The 20,004-nt window shown below is 50.3% G+C and overlaps 1 protein-coding gene across 1 annotated transcript in view; it reads left to right on the top strand.

Moving 5' to 3' along the window:
* Positions 1–9,652, top strand: part of ADCY10 (adenylate cyclase 10) — a 51,051-nt gene extending 41,399 nt beyond the window's left edge. The window contains 10 exon segments of the mRNA XM_033092104.1: positions 41–148; positions 902–1,077; positions 1,924–2,080; positions 3,677–3,881; positions 3,959–4,055; positions 4,600–4,715; positions 5,567–5,684; positions 7,209–7,404; positions 8,523–8,711; positions 9,195–9,652. Coding sequence (XP_032947995.1) covers positions 41–148; positions 902–1,077; positions 1,924–2,080; positions 3,677–3,881; positions 3,959–4,055; positions 4,600–4,715; positions 5,567–5,684; positions 7,209–7,404; positions 8,523–8,711; positions 9,195–9,353 — 1,521 coding nt within the window. The 3' untranslated portion in view covers positions 9,354–9,652.
* Positions 9,653–20,004: the final 10,352 nt, after the last annotated feature.

Raw genomic sequence — 20,004 nt, 5'->3', positions numbered from 1 at the left:
GTCTGATCCCTGCTGACTCAACACTTTCAATTCTTTGCAGGCATACGTGTACTTGAATGAAGGAGAGAGATTGCTGAAAACTCTCGGGAAGAAAAAGTCTTGGAGTTACATGTTTGAGTCCGCCACCTTTTATAGCCTCAAAGGTCAGGTAAGACACCATTAAAAACACGATTAATCTGATTTGCCCTTGGGGTTTTACATACCGTGTTTCCCCGAAAGTAAGATCTAGCCAGACAATCAGCTCTAATGCGTCTTTTGGAGCAAAAATTGATGTAAGACGCGGTCTTATTTTACTATAAGACCGGGTAAAATAAGACCGGGTCTTATATAACATAATATAATATAATATAATATAATATAATATAATATAATATAATACCTGGTCTTATATTAATTTGTGCTCCAAAAGATGCGTTAGAGCTGATTGTCCGGCTAGGTCTTATTTTTGGAGAAACAGTGTAGGAGAAGTAGCCGTCATCCCTATACTTTCTGCAATCTCCTCCCAGCCCCCACCACAGACCCTTTCCAAGGCTCCAGAACCCCAAGCGCTGGGGCTCAAACCTCCTCACCATCACTTGCTAGCAGCAAGATCTTCCTTGTCATGATACCTGTATGAAATACTCTTCTAACAACCTCCAAAAAGGTACATGAATGGACACACATCTTCTCCGAGGGAGATGATGCACAGCAGAGAGGCTAAATCCTAGTTATTCAACCATCCTTCCACACATACATGCCAGAAACATTTACCGTGATGCCAAGCACTGGGGGGCGGGGGTGGGAGTTCCTGGGCCATAAATTACCTTTTTTTAAAAAAAAAAAAATAAGAATCCCCAAAATATCTAGTTTTGGAACGTACCAACCAAGTCCAGAATCATCGCTGCTCCTCCTTTCCCTGCAGGTCTGTTTCAACATGGGCCAGATGACGCTTGCCAAGAAAATGCTGCAGAGGGCACTGAAGCTCCTCAACCATAATTTTCCTTCCAACGTCATCTCCTTGTTTCTCCAGACCCACGTTAAAAGTAACAGATTCTTCCAATACGTGGATCAGCAGGCCCAAGAGAGCTTACCTCCAGGGTAAGGGGAAGGGCTGGGAGAGCTGGGCATCTCGTCTCGCTCCCCAGAAGGAGACAGACCTACACATACATTCAGACCCCAGGGCAGTTCTGGAGGCTGGAAGTCAAGGTGCCAGCATGCTCGGGTGAGGGCCCTCTTAGGGTCACAGTCTTCTCGTTGTATCCTCACGTGGTGGAAGGTACCAGGGAGCCCTGTGGGAGCTCTTGTATAAGGGCACTAACCCCACTCCTGAGAGACCCCACCCTTATGACCTAATCACTCCCAAAGACCTCGCCTGCTAATATCATCACTTCTGGGGGTTAGGACTCAACATGGGAGTTTGGGGGATGCACACAGACCATGGCAGAATGCTGTTGTAAAAATGCGCCATGCTCCTAGCTCCTGATAGCAGCACGCAGTGAAGGAAATGACACACTGGATGGGCCAGGCCGGTCGCATTCCAGCTGTGTGACTTGGAGTTCATTACTTAACCTGTCTGGGTCTCACCTTCTGCTTACATAAAATGGGGTTAAGTCTTCCTTCCTTTCTCACAGAGGTGCCATCAGAATCAAACAGGACTGATATCAATGTGCTTCTTACGTAGCTTCCTGTGAATCACCCTAACCTGACAGGTGATTTACATCACTTACCTTAGTGAACCCTAACACAAGAGGTATTATGGTCCCCATTCTGCAGTGGAGAAAATGTGTTTCATGAAAAGAGATGGGCTTGTTAGCAAAGGGGGCAGGCCTCGAACCCACGTCTGCTTTCACCCCAAACCTGTGGTCTGGGCGGTGCACCTGTACTCCCCCCACGCGTGCTGCTGATGGGACCTTCCGTGTCCCGTGTGTGTGCTTGACCTACCAGGAAGAAGAGGCTGGCACAACTTTACCAGCAAACCGCCTGCTTCTCCTTGCTCTGGAGGATCTATACCTTAAATGGTTTTTTTCATTACAAGTATTACGCCCACCTGGCAGCCATGATGCAAGTGAAGTCGGCACTGGAAACGCAAGATAAATTCCAGGTGGGGTATTTTTGTGGCTGCTTTTTAAATTCCTGCATCTCATGTGGAGAGAGAAGCCTAGTGAAAGTGAGTTGGGATCCAAATTCACGAGGATCTGATAAGAAGACGAGCCTTAGATGAGGAAAACTCCGGGAGATCAGATCCAGAACTTACTGACCTAAATCCAACTCATCTAATGAAAGTGACCTGGTGCTTTTATAAAAGCACATCAAGGCTGGGTTTCTCCTGGTACAATCATTTCCTTTTGGGGGGTCATTAATTATCAAGAATAAGGGAAATGGTGGAGTAGCACCGTGAATGTTGGAGGAGCTTCAGTTCTAGCCAGCAGTCTGTCTCCACCCTTGGTCCTTCCAGTAGACCGGGCTGCATAAGTATTTAGAAGGCCCATTGCACTGGGCCTTGACCTGTCCGCCATCCTCCTTTCCTCCCTTTGTTCTTCAAACATCTCAATTCAATCCATCGTTCGGGCCGGTGCGCTCGTTCTTTCCTCCGCCTGTGGGGTTCCTCCTTTGACCTTGACCGCACTCTCTGCTTATCAGCTTGAAGGTCACCTGACCACCTACCCCATTCACTCTCCAGCCTGTCCCTCTGTTTTCGTAGTTCTGATCGCCACCTGACTTTTTCCTCTTTGCTCCTGTGTTAGTGTGTGATCTGTGTCCCCTACCAGCCTGTGAACTCCGTGAGAGCAGGGCCCTGTCTGTCATCTTGGTCACAGCCTGGAGCTTCCAGATCAGTGTCTGTCACATAGCAGGTGCTCAGCAACTGGTGATCGAATCAGACGCTTTACTTCTCCTCCATACTTGGGGCTCTCTCCTAAAAACGTGGTGGAGTTGGGGGGCGAGGGAAGGTAAGATGGAAAAGTCAAAATTGGAAAGCGAACCAAAAGATACTTGTAAACCAGGCAGCTGTGACAGAGAGCAGAACAGCTGGGAAAGTTCAAACACAGATGAGACACTCAGCGCAGGAGGATAGAAAGAACCGGGATGAACCCCAGAGACTGGTTTCCAGGACCCCACTGACCTGCCACCAGTGTTACCCCTGGCCAGCCACACCCCCTCTGAGCCTCATGTTTTCCCCATAATGTGACGCAACTGGCTTAGTTCTCTTGCTCCCACGCCAGGCAGTCCGGGGCTTCCTTGCAGCTATGGATTTTCCATTTGCCCAACAACCCTCTCTCGTCCACCAGCATTTCTGGCTCTCCTTCCTTTCTGGAAGCATTATTTGAAACATGCTGTAAAAAAACCATCCAACCTCCCTTACTATTTACAATTGGCAGTGATCCCTTCCAGGCTTTTTGCTACGCAATCACATATCCGCATGTATAAGCTATTGCTTTCATTTTTCACAGAAACTAAAATTCTTATATTTTGTTTAAGAACTCTGTGGGCAAGATGGGCCATCTAGCTCGTCCTGGGTGATCCGGTAAATAGGTGGCAGAAACCCAATTTAATTTCTGTACCTAAGCCCATGGCTTGGCCAATCGGCCAGCTCCGTGCCCAAGCTTACTTAACATGTGTGCACTGACAGACACTGGGCTTTCTGCGTGGGGTGCCCTCTCAGTTTTGCTCCTCCACTCCCCCACCGCTGCCTTTTCAGATTATCAAGGCATACCTGGACTATTCAGTGCACCACCAGCAGGCCGGCTACCAGGGCATGTGGTCCAAGTACGAGGTCATGGCTATAGAGCAGATCATCAACCTCCCGCTGAAAGGCGAGGGCATTGAAATCGTGACGTACGTGGTCGATACGTTGGGATACAACAAGCTCATGACAGGTCACTTGGAGTTGGCCACTGACTTAGGTAAGGCCTGGCTGAGCAAGAGGGGACATGCGGATACAGGAATACCGAGAAATACACTGGAATTGTTTTCTCCTCAGGCTCTAGAGCCCAGAAGATGTGGGGACTGCTCCAGAGTCCCAACAAACAATACAGGGTCCTCTGCTGGCTTAGTAGATCGCTATTACTGAGAAACAGGTATGTAATATTAAAGCATTTTCCAACAGTAGGGGGAGGAAGCCGTCGTAATGGAATGTTCTGGGCTCACTTTACCCCGGTCATACCATAGGGTGGGAAAGGCAGGAGGGTTTACAGTAAGAGGGTGTAACTGATATCCACTGCTCTTTCCCCAGTATTCTTCCACACGCATCCTCTCTAATCTGATCGCTCTGGCCAGTGACTGAAGGAGAGGCAGGCAGCCATCCCCTCCTGGGAATTAGGCCTCCCCTGCACCCAGCTGGGGGGCTATGGGACGAGAAAGCCTCTTGGAGGAGGCAGTGCCCACAGACCAGCAGCCAGGACTGGAGGCCCAACGGGCTTGGCCCTGGTCGTCTAGACCTGGAGGTCCACGAAAGCAGTTTGAACAAAGAGCCAATTAGAGGAGATTTCGGAGTGGGGTTGAAGTCTGTTTAAGGATTGTATTCGGCCGTGAATTACTGGGCAGGACTGAGGCGAAACCAGAGCTGACCGTGCTCCTCTCCTCCCACCTGTTGTGAATCCTACAACCTTTGCTTTCCCGCAGACACAAGCAGTTGGTCCAGACGCTGGAGTGGCTGTGGGACCTGTCTGTGATAGAAGAGCACATTTTGAGCAAGGCCTTTTTCTATTTTTCCTGCCTGGACATCATGCTGTATTCTGGTAAGCGTGGCTGTGGAGTTTACAAGAGATTGGGGGGGTGCCACTCGTGTTGGTGTGGTGTGGCAGCTGAAAGGGATGGGGTCTGAGATCACGAGGTGTCTGGCCGAAAGACAGGGAAGGGGAGAGCCTGGTGCTCTGAACTGAGGAGCCGGCTGGAGGGTGCAAGGATTGGAAGAGACCAGCAAGGAGGGAAAGTCAGTCTGGAGGAACCTGTTGGCCATAAGCTGCCAGTTAAAGTGTCAGAGCAACCTCCACACAAGTGGCACGGTCTGGCACGGTCTCATTATGTGTCTTTTACGTACTAGGGCATTTACTTTTTAGCAGGATATATACACTTAGTGACGTCATTCTTTAGAATGAAGGATTGGATTGCTCATGGTGAGAGTTCCGGGTACTGGTCACTGTTGGTGATTTGGGAAACAAATCCTGATAAACTTCAGGTTACACCAACGAGGCAGCCCTCAGTGGGCAGGTTAAACCAGAGGGGCCAAGCTGTGCATTATTTTCCCCACACATGATTTTGAAAGGGGATGCAAATATTGCTGCCATAGGAAAGCACAGGTGGGAAGACGGAGACGTCCCAGGCTGTACGAAGGCCGAGCCAGGAGGGTCTGGCTTAAAGCCCAGTTCTGCCTGGTTGGCACTACGGAATTAGGTCCTGTATGCACACGTCCGCAAAAGCTGGGACCCGGCCAACCAGGGCAGTACAGGCCTGTGGTTGTGGTGACGCCCAGGACGCCCTGTGTGCTTGCAAGTTTTCAGAAAGGAGGCCTCTCCCCACAGTGGGAAGTTCTCCTGGGAAAGGTGACCACCCCCACGCCCAGCACCACTCTCCCGTTGCTCTCTTTTAGGCTTTGTTTATAGGACATTTGAGGAATGTTTGGAATTCATCCACCAAAGCGAAGACAACAGAATCCTCAACTTCCACAGTGGAATACTCCTAGGGCTCTATTCGTGTACGGCTATCTGGTAACGATGAGTTGTGTGTCACGAAATCCCCACATTTGAAAATGTTGACTCCTGAAAAAGAGTGCTACAAGATTGGAAGTAGAAGCATTTAAAATGTACCCCCGAGGCAGACTGCAGGCATCCAAGTGGACTGACACTGAAAGACACCTTGGGGGTCACCAATAGGCCCCTGCCCCTCAGCCAACAGGGAAAGTGATGCCGCCTCCATTGTATTCAATGCAACAAGCGATCACTACACACCTGTCTATCATATGGTGCCCGTGGGGACCAATAGGAACAGGACTTCTTCTGAGGAGGGTGCAGGTCTGAGCGAGATTAATTAATAAAGAGCACCATTTGCGCCCCCTCACCAGATCTAATCATGTTGAAAATTGTTGTTGGTAGAGCTGGTTTGGAGGGTGTGGCTGATTTCTGCAGGCAAGTGAGCTTCCTGACATTGAACCCCGGGGTTAGGCTTAACACTCAGGAGCAGTCGTTTCTGGAAAACCTTGGTCTCCTCTCACGGAGGCAGGGGGACGAGCAGTCCCAGGCTTGCTGTGGGCCTCACGGGTTCTCACAATGAAAGAGAGGGGCAGGCACTGAGCTACACCTGACGTCTCCAAATAGGTCACTCCTTATGTAAACTGGAGCAGTGAGGGAGGCAGGGAAAGGGGTGGGAGCTGTACGTTGGTGGAAGGCCCTCCCGTACTAGAAGGAAGAAGCAGTCTCGTTCCCCATCAGCCCGGTAAGCCTGAGGCTCAGTTCTTTAACCCTTTTCGTTTTTAACTCAGGAAGCCTGCAGCTATGGCCTTAACTTCAAGGACAGAAAATCATTCCCGAGTCTACCTACTCCCCATCTCAAGTTATATATACAGCCATGTTGTCCAATATTGAGAGATTTTTGTGAAGAGATTAGATGACAAGATGAAGACATTCCTATATAAAGTGCCACAAAGTAGAGCAGTTCCAAATTTGAATAAAGATCTCTTCTTCTTATAAAATTCCTTGGGAGAAATTAAAATCCAAAAATTAATTACCCTTGCCCGTTAAAGTCCAAAGAAATTGTAGTTCAAGGTCAAATTAACTTGCCTATGTGAATTAATGTTCAGGAAGTCTCAAGTCCGAAAGTCCTCCTAACTTCTGATTCCGCTCTATTTCACCGAGAGAGTTCTTTCAACAGCTGTAGACGCAGCCAGTGCTTCTCAGACTAGTCCTGGCCTAGGCCATCTCCTTTTGGAGTTGGAGCAATTTCTTCAAGCCCTAGAATTTATAACTCCAAGTATCTACTTTACTTTGTAAAAAGTCCAAAGAGTTAGATGAATGGTGGCCAGTAGGACCTGAGTGTCCCCAAGCATTCTATTCATCTCAAATCATCAAAACATTGTATTCTTCCCCAGCTCCATAGCATGTAATTTGCTTGGGGTAGGCAGGGGGCTGCCTTCCAGAGGCCTAGGGACTGGGGACACCTCCAGAGGGATCGAGCTCAGATAACTAGCCCCTTCCAAGGGTGACGCTGACTTTTCTGATTCTTCTGTGGCGGTGCAGGTATGCCAGACTTCAGAACTGGGACTATTTTCATATATTTTCCAATAAAGCGAAAAATCTTGTGTCAAGAAAAACGCCGACTGCACTTTACTTCCAAGGAATTTGTAGGTACCTGGAAGGGCAAGTGCTCTACCTTCAGAAGCAAATTGAAGAGCAGTCTGAGTGGGCTCAGGACACTGGAGTTATGCTCCTCAAGGTGAGGCTCCTTTCTGGTTTCCGGGACAAATCGCTCCATAAATGGGTCTCTGTTCTTCATGGAACCTTCATCCTGTAAAGCAATCTCATGAACTTTCTAGAGAGCACGCTGGCAAAATGCTTCAATACCTTTACAATATGCACACCATTCGCCCCGGTAATTCTCAGCCTAGGAATTATGCTAAGGAAATTATCAGAGGGCAAACAAAAACGTATCTATAAAGATATTGATCTCAGGTTTACACCGTTAAAACACTAAGAGAAAATAAAAACTGCACACACTTCAAAAAGAAGATTGGCTAAATCAGAAATGGCACATTTAAACACTGGGATATTTCATATTAAAATATCTGAATTTTTGACCCTTCTTATAAAAATTGGAGTATCTGGCAACATGAGGCTCTCATTCCAAACGGCGGCTATTGGCCAGAGTTGACAAGGGGTGACACTTAGTGCACATTTTCCCCACTGTGACATGATCTCCGGTGCTTCTTATGCTGCATCCAGCCTGCTTCTCTGTGTCACTTGTCTGGCTGCTGTCAGCGTTTGAATTTGTGAGCCCTGATGTAAAAGAATCCTGTCATCCGTCACGTAATGCTAAACGGGAAAATCACTGTGTGATTACTACAACCCTAACTGTGGTGGGTATGAGTGTGTGTGTGTGTGTGTGAGAGAGAGAGAGAGAGAGCGAGAGAGAGAGAGAGACAGAGACAGAGAGAGACAGAGAGAGAGAGAGAGAGAGAGAGAGAGAGAGAGAGAGAGTACAATAGGCAGAGAAATAAAAAAGTGGGAAAGCAGGTACCCAAATGTTAAAAATATTTCTGGGTGGGTATCAGGATTATGGGTGATTCTTACATTTTTGTTGTTATTTTCACTTTTTTCCCTGAATTTTGGACAATCCACTTATATTGCTTTGCTAATCAGAAGAAAATGTATTTTTTTTAAGTGGTTGCAGAGAAGGGTTAACAAACCCCACTTATATCACATTCTTGGTCTTATCTCTACTCCTTCTCACGTATGTCTCTGTAATATACTTTTCGCTTGACTGTATCCTTGAAATGTCCCCAAATCAACAGCAAAGGACCCCTCTCTGATACTGCGGTGCTCTTTTTCCTTCAGAGCTTGGAGACTCTGGTAGCTCAAAGTACCACTGCCATCATCTTCCATCCGCGGTTGTACCACCTGATGGCCTATGTCTGCCTACTCATGGGCAACGGGCAGAACTGCGACCTCTTCCTGAACACAGCCTTACAGCTCTCGGAGACACAGGGCAACATGCTGGAGAAATGCTGGCTCCTCATGAGCAAGGTAAGGACCGTCCGCTCGCAAGCTGGGCCGGGGGTGCTCACCCTCCTGAGGAAGCCCCGGGGCCTAGGCCTGCTGAGGCCACCACGAGCCTTCCGGACTCACTGACAGGGCGACCTGCCCACAGTCCAGTTACATGCACGTCCCCTCCCCTTCGGAGTTCCCATGGGACCTCCCCCTCTTCCCCATCCCCGTTAGCACGAGCTCTGCCCCTCACCACTCTGCAGTTCGTGCTACATTCTTCTGCATGTGTTTCCTCCCCTCTTAGAAGGCAACACCCACGGTTAATACCTAGCATGGTGCCCGACACCCAGGATTTGTTGAATAAGTGAACGCATGTACACGTCGATGTGTTTATTTACAGTCACGTGTCAGTAGCCTTGTTTGGACAGCCAAATTCATTATTTGTCTGTGGGTTCACACGGCTCGAAAAGCCCCTCTGATACGGGACACCGATGGGTTCTATGTCCTCGTTGCCCCTCTCAGGAATGGTGGTATTCAAGCTCCGAGCTGTCCAAGGACCAGTGGCATCAGACAGTCCTGAGGCTCCCGTCATGGGACAAAGTTGTGTCCAGCAAGTTAAACCTGGACATCCAAAGAAACAAATTCCTGATGAGAGTGAATATCCTGGACAATCCTTTCTAACGTTTCCTGAAAGAAAATGAAGATTTTCATAGTAAGTCTCATTCTCTTGTGGTTATCCATTCCTAACCTTTCCCTGTGGCCAGCACCCTCCAGCTTCCTACACACCCTCTCTGTTCAGATACAGAACCAGACATGCTGGTTTCTTCTCTTTCTGGAGGATCCACAAGGGCCGACAGTGTCGTGCTTTCCTTTCTCCCAGCCTCACACAGGCTGCCTTGGCCTTTCATGTTGTGTGAGCTCGACCAGCTTATTTCAACCCCATGCAAAATTGTTATCACATGGAAAAACACCAATATCAAAATGGCCCATGTCACGACATGCATTTCTAGTTAACGTATTAAACTGAAAACGTTTTTAAATGCCCAGTTGTTCAATCTTTTGTATGTAGCACAGGGTTACAAACAGCAAATTCTCGTCGTGGTCTGGAAGGGCAAGAGTTGAAAAGCCATACTTTTTGTAGTGCCGACTGCTAACTGCGTGGATCAAACACCTGTGGGAGTGAAATGGTTAAAAATAGAAATAGTAGTAATTTTGATGTGGGTATCTTTTATATGTCTAGAGTTTATGTATTTTTGTATTTAAGAAAGTGATAGCACCCGTTTCCCTGGTCTTGGAGAAGCTGCCCCATCACTGTCTCTCTCCGTTGATGGAAAGGATACTTCTCAGTGACGTTTTCTGCCTCTGAGAGTCCAGTGGAATGTGTGTCAATTGAGCCCCTCTCGGCATTGTTGCAGCTTCCTCATGTCATGGACCCAGGTGGCTGCCTCCAGCAGGCGCCCCTGGATTTCCATTTGTTGATTCCAGTCCCGTTCTGATCCTGGAAGGGGGCTCCTCTGACGGGCACCCACGTATCCTACTTAAATGCACACCCCAGCATTGCGGAGTGGTTTCCATAGGTGGTGCCCATACAAGCGTCCGTGTCACAGGCCAGTACTCCGTTGTCCTTCTGTGGAAGGCAGAGCGGCGCGTTGTTCCTCCTGATAACATAACTGAGTTCCACGGCGGAGACTGATGCCCCAATGGGTACCACGAGCTTCGCCACAGCGGCCTGGGGTCCTGGCCTGTTGGGAAGAGCCGAGCCTGCTAGGGATCAGAACGTGAGCTTCTGATACGAGCTCTGCACAGGCAGACCTGACTCCTAAGCTCTGTTTCAGGGCTAGCACCCCAGGAGATGAGGTCCTCGGTGAGAGCTGGGGGGGGCACCCAAAATCCTTCTTCCTCCCAAATGTCAAACACTTCTTTCGCTTTATTGATTGACTTCTGACCAAGGCAAAGCAAGACTGGGCAAGTCTGGAGGAGGTAAACGGAGAGGGATGGCTATTATTGGGGGAGCAGTGGTGTGATTCCCAAGGGCTGATGAGAGACAGTGAGGACAGAGGTCGAGGCAGGGAAAGGCAGTTTCAAGATTTTACCTCCCACGGGACGTGTTTGAATCCAGAGGAGCATGTATCAGGCTTCCCAGGAAACTAAACTTGGTTTCTAGCCTTGACTATGCCACAACCCAGTTATGTGACCTCTTCGTTAGTTTCTTCCTGTCCAAACTAAACAGGTTGTGAAAAGGTCCCTTCCCTCCCCATGGGGCTACCATTCCGTCTCCTATCAGTGGGTGGTGGCGGGTGCATCCTCTCTCTGGCCAGCAGGTGGCAGCACTGGCTCTTGGCTATGGCCGCCGCCCAAAGAAGAGTTTGTGGTCCAATTCTCTAAGCGCCTGTCTTCAGACCCACAGCCTCGGTGCCAAGCACTTAAAACCACTTCAGCTTCCACAGCCTCTCCCCTCCTTCCTATAGGAAGCTTCCAGCGTCAGGGTTTCAGGAACATCCCTTGAGAAAGTAGGTACTGGCTAGAATTCTCTTTAGGAGAAGGCAGATAATTCCGTGAAGGCTTGAGGGACACAGAGGAGTGGAGAAGTGGTGGTCTCTCTTTTTTTCCCTTTTCTTCTTTAACATGAGCCTTTGAACTCTCCTTCACAAGTCTGTGAACTCCTAGAGGCCAGAGGCTCTGTCCTCATTCTCTACGTCCAACAGTGTGCCGAGCAAGTGCTCAGAAAGTGTTTGTGAATTGATGAATGCAATAAAGATCGTCTTCATTTGATCATCTCAAGTTAATTCTTACAGGAACCCTTAGGTGTAGGAACATAATATTTATTGAAAGAGTAAACTGTATGGACCCTCATGGAGGTCAACAAAAATTCCTGACACCGACTGTCACGCGGGGTGACCTGCGGGGTCTCAGCTCCTGCTCCCCACACAAGAACACAGGACATGGTGAGGCCAAAAAGGAACACCCACGGAGCCATAGGTAGGGGAGTCATACCACTATAGTCTCACTGGAGGCTGGGTTCACACGACGTGCGACCTGCTGTCCGCTTTTCTGCCAACCCACCGACTCTCTCTTCTCGACTCGACTCTCCTACGCAGCTGCGGCAGTTATACTAGTGGCCAACGGCTCAATGGTTACAGGTGACGGCCAACTAGTCACAGCTGATGGCCATTACTACCCGAGGCAGCACCTTTCCACGTGAGGCCGAGAGCCCGGAAACTGCTCTCTGGGGCTCTGTCCCCACACCGACTGTACAAGCCAGGCTCTGTACTAGGATTACAAACGGTGTGGGGACAGAGTCCCAGAGAGCAGTTTCCGGGCTCTCGGCCTCACGTGGAAAGATGGTGGCTCGGGTAGTGGATGGCCGTCAGCTGTTACCAGTTAGCCATTAGCCACTGACATAACTGCCGTGGCTACGCTAGCAGGCGGGGATGGCAGTTAGCATGGCGGGTTGCAGTTAGCAAGTGAGGGGGGTTGGCAGAAAAGTGGACAGCAGGTGCGGATCGTGTGGCTCCTGCCTCCTATGTCTCTAACCCAGCCACCAGTGAGAATATAGTGGTATGACTCCCCTATCTATGGCTCTGTGGGTGTTCCTTTTTGGCCTCACCATTTCCTGCATCCTTATGCGGGGAGCGGGAGCTGAGACCCTGCATGACACCCTGGATAACAAACGGTGAATAAGAAAGTCTGCGTGGTGGTTACCGATGTGGGCCTGGGACCTCACTGGATTAACAATTGCTAGTTTTATGTCCTTGGGCAAGTTATTTAACCGCCTTGTATCTCAGTTTCCTCATTTATAATAAAATGGAATGATAATAGTATCTACCTCATAAGGTTCATATGAGTTAATTCAGATAATGCACTCAGAATTCTGCTGAGGGAACAAATCAGCAATTAAAATACAGAACTATAAAGGGGACTGCTGGAGAACAAAGTGTAGAGGCATGCTCCTTAACGTGGCTTTAGAAGGTTCTAGAAAGCTTCCTGGAAGAGGAAATAGGACGCAGCCAGGTGAAGACTTTCCAGGTTGGCGTGTGGTATTCAGTGCTGGAGAAGTTCTGGAGGCCGTGGAGAGCCTGGTCCTCACACTTGGTCTGGATAGAGCGCTACGAAGCGAGGGGAGGTGTGTGTGTGCCGGCATAGGGGGATCACTAGCCGCCTGTGGGCCAGGCGACTTCGGGGTTGGGACCTGAACCTGCCAGCAGTACAGGCGTCACTGAGTGACTTTCCTGAGGAAGGACCACGTTTCTCTTTTAGAAAAACCGCCCCCTTTTCTGGAAAATGGAATGGAAGAGGGCTGGGCCAGGATGAAGGCTGGGGGATGGGTGCTGTTGCAGGCTGGGAATTACGGAGGCTGTAATAAAGAAAGAGCAGTGCGGATAGAGATAAGGGCTTTGCTTTGAACGCTATGGGAGGAGGTAGAACATGCTGAAGTCAGAAACTGGCTTGTCCAGGATGTTCCAGAGTAACAGACGCACACAGCGAGGCCCAGGAAACTAAGGACGGAGACGGTTCAGCACACGCGTAGCTGCCATTCTCGATAACTGGATGGTCACATTCACGCCCCCTCCCCTCGGCCACCCAAACCCCAGCCTTCCCCCCCCCCCCCCCCGAGGATCACCTCCTCACAGCCCCGTTTGCCATCTCTGGTAATGGTACCACTCACCCATCGCTCGTCGTGATTTGTCTCTTCAACCCCCCAGCCTGTCGTTATTTCCTGCCAGCGCCCGTCACATCCTTCCTAATGCCTCTCAGATCCCTGCTGCTGAAAACCCCGTTCCTGCATCTCTGACTGAGCTCTACAGTCCTGCATCTCTGACTGAGCTCTACAGTCACCGCATAATTAATCCGTCTCTCGAATTCAGCTTTCCACCCTCCACCAACTGGCAGGGTCAGTTTGCTAAAATGCAAACCCCATTTGTCACCCCTCAAGGTAAAATCCTATTTGCCTTCAGGACTTCCCAGTTTCCCAGCCTGGGACGTGCATCTTTAAGGTCCTGGCTCCCTGCATAACCCAGGGCTGCCACCACCCTGGCCTCCCTCCCTCCCACCCTGGACCCTTGGGCTGGAAGGGCCTTTACCGGAGGCTTTGGGGTTTCTCCCAAGCAGCTTTCAAATGCTTCTGCCCCAAAGCACCTCCCTGCTGAATGCCATGGGCGGTTATTCCCCAGCTGTGTGTCTTTCCTGCTCCCAGCTGCTCTCACAGGGCTGCCTGGCACTGTTTGTTTGGGGCTGTCTCCTGTCTGAGCTCCTCAAGGGCGAGGGCCCTGCCCCCTCGGCTTGGTGTCCCCTGCTGTGGCATGGGGTGAAGCATTAGAGGGTCCTCGACATGCTGTCTGGTCCACAGGTGCACGCTAGACCTGCGTGGTGTGTGGGGCACAGAGTGAGTGACAGTATATGTTCTCTACCCACCAGGAAGTGGCAGTCTGCGGGGGCCGCCCTTGTGAGGTGCACCCCCACCCCCATCCACCCGCCTCCTTAGCGAGAGAAAAAAGGGGTGTGGGAAACGGTGTGAGCACGTGTGTGTGACCTGGCTCCTGCATGCCGACACCAGCGCCATCGTAAAGAGCTTCCTGTGACAAAGGGAACGTCCCCTCTCTGCACTGTCCAGTGCCGTTACTGAGCACCTGAAAGGAGGATCTGAATTTTAAATTCGATTTCATTTTCTTTGAACTTCAATGGCGGCGTGCGGCCAGTGGCTACCACATAGGACGGTGCGATGACGGCAGTAACCTTAAAATGCCGAAGCGGAACCCCTGAAGGTTAAAGGGGGGCATTTCTATCGTGGATGATGGGCTGGGAGCAGATGGTGCCAGAACACGGAGGGTGTCAAAAAAACGTTTTAAGAAAGGAGAAAACTGTATTAAAATTGTAACACTCAATAACAAAAGATGGATACAAGTCATGTGTATACATTTTTTTGGCACCCCCGGTATAAGAGAAAACGTATCAGGCTAGATAGGCTAAACTGCTTCTGAATGTAATGTGACTCCAGGGTGCCTAACTAGTGCTTCATAATAAATTTGCTGCTAATCTAATGCTCTGTCACCCATCGGCCGGGCGGCTTCACATTTTCTGTCCTCTTTCCTGGCAGCCCTTCGCCTCCACAGAAATGGACTGCAGCTTGCAGCGACTTTAACGCTTCCTTGCTTACATGCAGGAGGCGTGAAGTGTGGCCCCGGAAAAGCCATCATCTAGAAGCTTGAAATGAATTGAAATAGACATAAAATTTACAGCAGGAACCCACACCTTCCACTTTCTCCTGCGGGATTTTTTAGAGAGGATATGGAAGGAAGCCAGTCATTTCCAGCCAAGTGCTAGTTCTGCTCCGAAGTTGCTTCACCTCTCTCCCTTGGGCTTTTCCCTCTCTTGCTCAACGTCCGTGAGTCAACATTAAGTCATCAGCTCAGCCTTCTCTCCCCGACCCTGGTGTGTCCTGAGGTGCCCCGTGTCAGAGGGACACCCAACACTGCAGCGCTGTTTCATATCCTGGGTTCAGCTTCCTCGGCTAAAGGACCCAAAGCAGGATGGCACTGCTGGCAGCCAGCACCCATGTGTTCCGCGGAGGTTTTACTCTCTTTGAGACCGAGATCTTGCAGCAAGCTTCTCAGCAGTGTTTCCCCCTCTGTCAGGGCAATGTCCTTCAGCCATGGCTTACACGGAAAGAAAAAGGCTGGGCTTGTACTAGCAAGGCACCTCCAGACAATCACGAACAAGCCCTCTGGGCTTCTGCTGGGTCAGCGAGAGCAAGGACAGGGTTTTGCAAAATGTTCTGCATTCCTCTGGGCCCGTTACACATTCTAAGAGATGCCCTGCAAAATAGATGTAGACTTTATGTTTCTTTTTAATCTAGTTGAAAGAAACTCTATGATTTAGAAAAATAATAATAACCATTCAAAGGCAGAGCAAGCACTGAGAATGGATCTAGATTCAAAACTCGGCGTCCTCGGAGTCCTTCCGTATCGGAAAGGGACGCCTCAAGTCCTACGCCAACCGGCCTTCTCTTCGTGGGGATGGCCCACGCCCACAGCGGAGCAGTGATCCAGGTGCCAACGCCCGAAGGTACTTACTGCCCCGAAGGGCTTAGAAACCGTGCATGCGTCAGCCGCGCAGCGCTGGGGGCAGGGCTGCGAAGCCAGGGTGAGAAGACTAGACCCGCCAGACTTCCTCTTCCCAGATGTGGGGCGATCGCCCTTCCTTCCTCAGATTCTTGAACCCTAAAGGCCAGCTCCACAGGCCCACAGTGAAGGAACGGACGGCCAATCAAATCGCAACCCTGGGCCAAGAAGGGACAATGGTTTCACATCCTGTTTGCAGGAGGAAATGGAAGCTGGAAGCAGCAGTTCCCCGGGGACCCCCCCCCTCAACATCAGCTTGAAAGATTTGGGTTTCCTTCCTTGTAAACATAGCTGGGCCTCCAGCAGGTGCCTTCCGCCTCTGGCTCTCAGTTGCTTTTCTCACAACCCAAGACCCCGTCTGAGTGTAGAGCAGCGGCTCTTCGGCCAGTTGCCAATGACGGCGGTGGATTTAGGAAGGCTGTGAGGAGCCGAGGTGGGTTGACAGCCGCTGTCACCGCCCCCAGACATTAGACCCCATTTCCAGGGGGCCAGGAGGCTGCTCTCATCCTTTCCAGCAGCTGCAAATGATTTGCTTTTGGCTCTTTTTGTTTCTTTAACAGTTCATAAGGACAGACGACAATTGCAGCATCATTTGCGACAGGCAAGCACAAGACAACTGGAAACAACGTGAATACTCGGAAACTCAGAAATGGTTTAGAGTTTTATGGCACACCTACACAAGGGAAGACCCTGTCGGGGTTCACAGGCCCTGCTTCTTCTGTCGCTGGCGGGATGCTAAGGGGAGAAGCGAACCACAAAGCACGGTTTTGTTTTTAAAACACCCAAGACAGCTTTACGAGAACCACGTTTCACTCCTGACCTGAAGCAGCCATTTTTGTAAAATGCCATTTTTTTGAGACAAGGGGAAAGTTGAGCATGAACGGGGTAGTCGATGGAATCCAAAAAGTATTTCAAAAACGTTTCTGTTAAATGGCACAAGTCGTCATACCCTTATATAAGAAAATACCCATATAGTTTTTCTCAAGGTGCACACCGAAGAATGTAGGGGTGAACTGAATGATTTGGGGAAGTTTTAAAAGAACTCAGACAAAGAGGAAAAAGGAAAAAAGGATGGATGAAGCAACTGAGAGGCTGGGCATGTGGAGGTAGATTTTACTATTCTCTCTTCTCCTGTGCATGTTTAAAATACTTCCTAACAACAAATCTGGAATATACAGGACAACAGAGCGTGTGTGTGTGTGTGTGGGGGGGACCCACCGTAAAAGCCGGCGGTCAGTCCCTCACCTCTCCGCCCTGCCAGTGCTGCTTTCCTGTCGGCAGAGTGAAGTCACTGGTTCCTCAGTGCTGTTAGCACTGGCGTCCCCCGCACCCCAAGAGCTGAGGAAGGCTGCGGCTTTAAGAGGTAGGAATCGCTGAGGCTTCCTCTTGCACGATGCAGAGCCAGCTCACACGGCCTGCAGCCCCCTCAGAAATCGCGCGTATGTGTCTGGTTGGCATGTTCCCCGTGCAGTTTGGGAACCCGAGTCCCAGCAACAAGAGGAAACTCCCCAATACTTAGCTCTAACTTGGGAGGAACCATAAAGACATGAGAACCCACAGATCCCATGACTACTGCCCTTGTGTGCCGGGGGGAGGGGGAGCTCTTCTCTGCTCTTCTTGCCAAACCCCCAGTATGGATGAGATCCACTCCCATAGGAGGCCCGGCCAGCTGGAACTCTCTCCTACTCAAGAGAGCATCAAGTTATGCAAGCCAGAAGTTTGGTGTGAATCCACAGCAATTTACAAAATTAGCAAATCACTGGAAAACATCAGTGCTTTATTAGGAAGGTGTGGTGACAGCTCTCAACATATTGTCACCTCTTGTCTTCTGACCTGACCTGAGCTTCAGGGCCCCCGGCTTGTGTCTCTGCCACCTGCACAGCCACCTCCTCACCTCACCCTCCCCAGCTCCTAGGCCCAGGGAGAAAGTGCATTTCAGGAGTAAGGAGACACTTAGTTCTCTTTGCTGAGGTTAAGAACAAGGCCGTGGGTCCAACAGCGCCAGGGCCAGCCTGGCCTCTGGACATCAGCTGAGTGACCTTGGGCATGTCACATCCCCGAAGCCCGACACTCCCTTTCTGACAGTGGCGTGGACATCAGAACAACTAGTGTTAACTCACAGTGCGGTACGGAGTAGGACATGCAAAGTGCCTGGGACACAAGCATTTAGTCGCTGCCAGTCAGTGCTGTTACGTCACCGGCTGTCATTCCCACTCTGTGGCAAGCTCTTGTTCATTTTGTTTGCTTCCGCTTAGCCGTGCCTGTCACACGGCAGTTCTCAGTACAGGTTTGTTGAATGGGCGAGTCCACCCACCCGGTCCACATATACTGGGCACCTGCTGAGTGCCAGGTACTATTCTACACACAAGGGACGGAGCCATGAACAACGAGCGAGCCCCGGCCTCTCGGTGCTTATGTCCTTATGTGGGGAAAACAGCCGCACATGTACGGGAACCAGTAGGAGGAAAACGGAGCAGGGCTCAGCGCGCAGGGAGAGCTGGGCAGGGCTGAGGTTGTGCTTGTATTTATCGCAAAGGCCTGTCTGAGAAGCTGACATTTGGGCAGAGCCTTATAGGATGTGAGGGACAAATATGCACAGAATGTGTGCTCCGGCGTAGCCTGAGGTAGCACATGCTTTGTGCTCCAGGCGAACAAGGAGGCGGCAGCGGGAAGGAAGGAAAAGGCTTTTAACTCTTTTCCTTCTTGATCAAAATGAGCACACAACACAATTCAGTAACTGAAAAAGATGTATTAAAATATTCACAAAAGTACAACAATTGAAAAAGGAAACAAAAACAATGAACTTGACGGTTTTTCCCTAGCTGGATACGTTTCCACTGAAAAACTGCAGGTAGTTTGGAATTTTATCTGGTAGGTGCCGCCTTAGAAAAATCACGTGTAATTTTAAGGTCTCCTTCTACCACTAGTAAGACATGGGAAGGGCAGCTCTTCCATTAAGAAGCATCCCCACTGTTGCCATCTGTTGCCAGGGACAGGGAGGCAGGGCCAAAGGAGAAAGGGCCCAAAGACCCACTGGGTGGTGAGAGGTGAGAGCAAGCCCTGGCCAAGTGCAAGTGTGAGCGAGTCCCCTCACGCAAGCCTGTCCCACACCCAGAGCAGGAGGCTGGGGAGTGGTGGGGAGCAGATCCCTGCAGAATACCAACGCTGGCTGAGGGAGTCAGGGGGTCTGGTTGCGTGGGGAGGTCGTGGGGAGGTCAGTAGTGAAGCAAGGGAAGGAGGCGGCATGTGGGCGCTGAGGGAGCAAAGGCCACAGGTGCCATCAGAGGGAGAGCTGGCGGTGCTCTGGGTGGCAGCTCTCCGTCCTTGCAACAAAAGACGAAATTAGGGCTCTTGCTATCAGGAGGCATTAGGAATGTAGTTTATTCACAGGGCCCACTGAGAAAAAAGGCCCCTTTTTCTCTGTAAAAAAAAAATGACTGTAAGGACACATGACACACAGAACAGCACATACCTTCTCTCGACAACACGTGTCCTGTCTACCTTAGAAACAGCCATGCAATTTCAGTGGCAAAGGCTCCCCAAGAGTACTGCTTGCTGTCTTGACTACAGTTTAGAGAACGGTGACAACCCAACACCCTGCCCTGCCCTCCCCAGCACCCGTAAGAGGTCTTCTGAAGGCTGCAGGAAAGTTTTAGGAGGCAGAATGGGCCACTGTGCGGCCGTATCTCTGTGCGGGGCAGGCACTCTGCATCCCTCGCCTGCGTGGGGCCCAAGGGCCCCCAACAGTGAGAGGCCCAGAGCTGGCGTGGTTCCTCCCTGCCACACACAGCACAGACCACACATGCCCCAGCTTCAGGAGATGGTCGGGGTGTGTGATTACAAAACCCGCGCCCTGTTTGCGTTCTGTCAGTGGACTGTCCACTGGAGCATTATGGGAAGAACAACCAGTAGAGCCTCAGAAAATGAAAGACCGCACGTCGTCTGGGAGAGCTAAGTTTTGAAGCTCACATGCCCTGTCTCTATCGCCTCACGACACCTTTAGGTCAAATCCTGCTTTGTTCCCTTAGGAATTCTCTTAGAAGTCAGCCTTCAGAGTCCCCCGCAAAGATGAAACGGAAGCTGCTCAGGTGGACCTCAAACCAAAGGGGAGAGAAACTAACACTGCCCGTCACTCCCACTTACCCAAACCTGTTCAGTGACTGTGGGCTTGCAATTATTTTAAATGGGAAAAAAAAATTCTTTTCAAACAAAAT

This window comes from Rhinolophus ferrumequinum, chromosome 22 (assembly GCF_004115265.2).
Source record: "Rhinolophus ferrumequinum isolate MPI-CBG mRhiFer1 chromosome 22, mRhiFer1_v1.p, whole genome shotgun sequence".
NCBI lineage: Eukaryota > Metazoa > Chordata > Mammalia > Chiroptera > Rhinolophidae > Rhinolophus > Rhinolophus ferrumequinum.
This window is presented reverse-complemented; position numbering and strand designations above follow the sequence as displayed.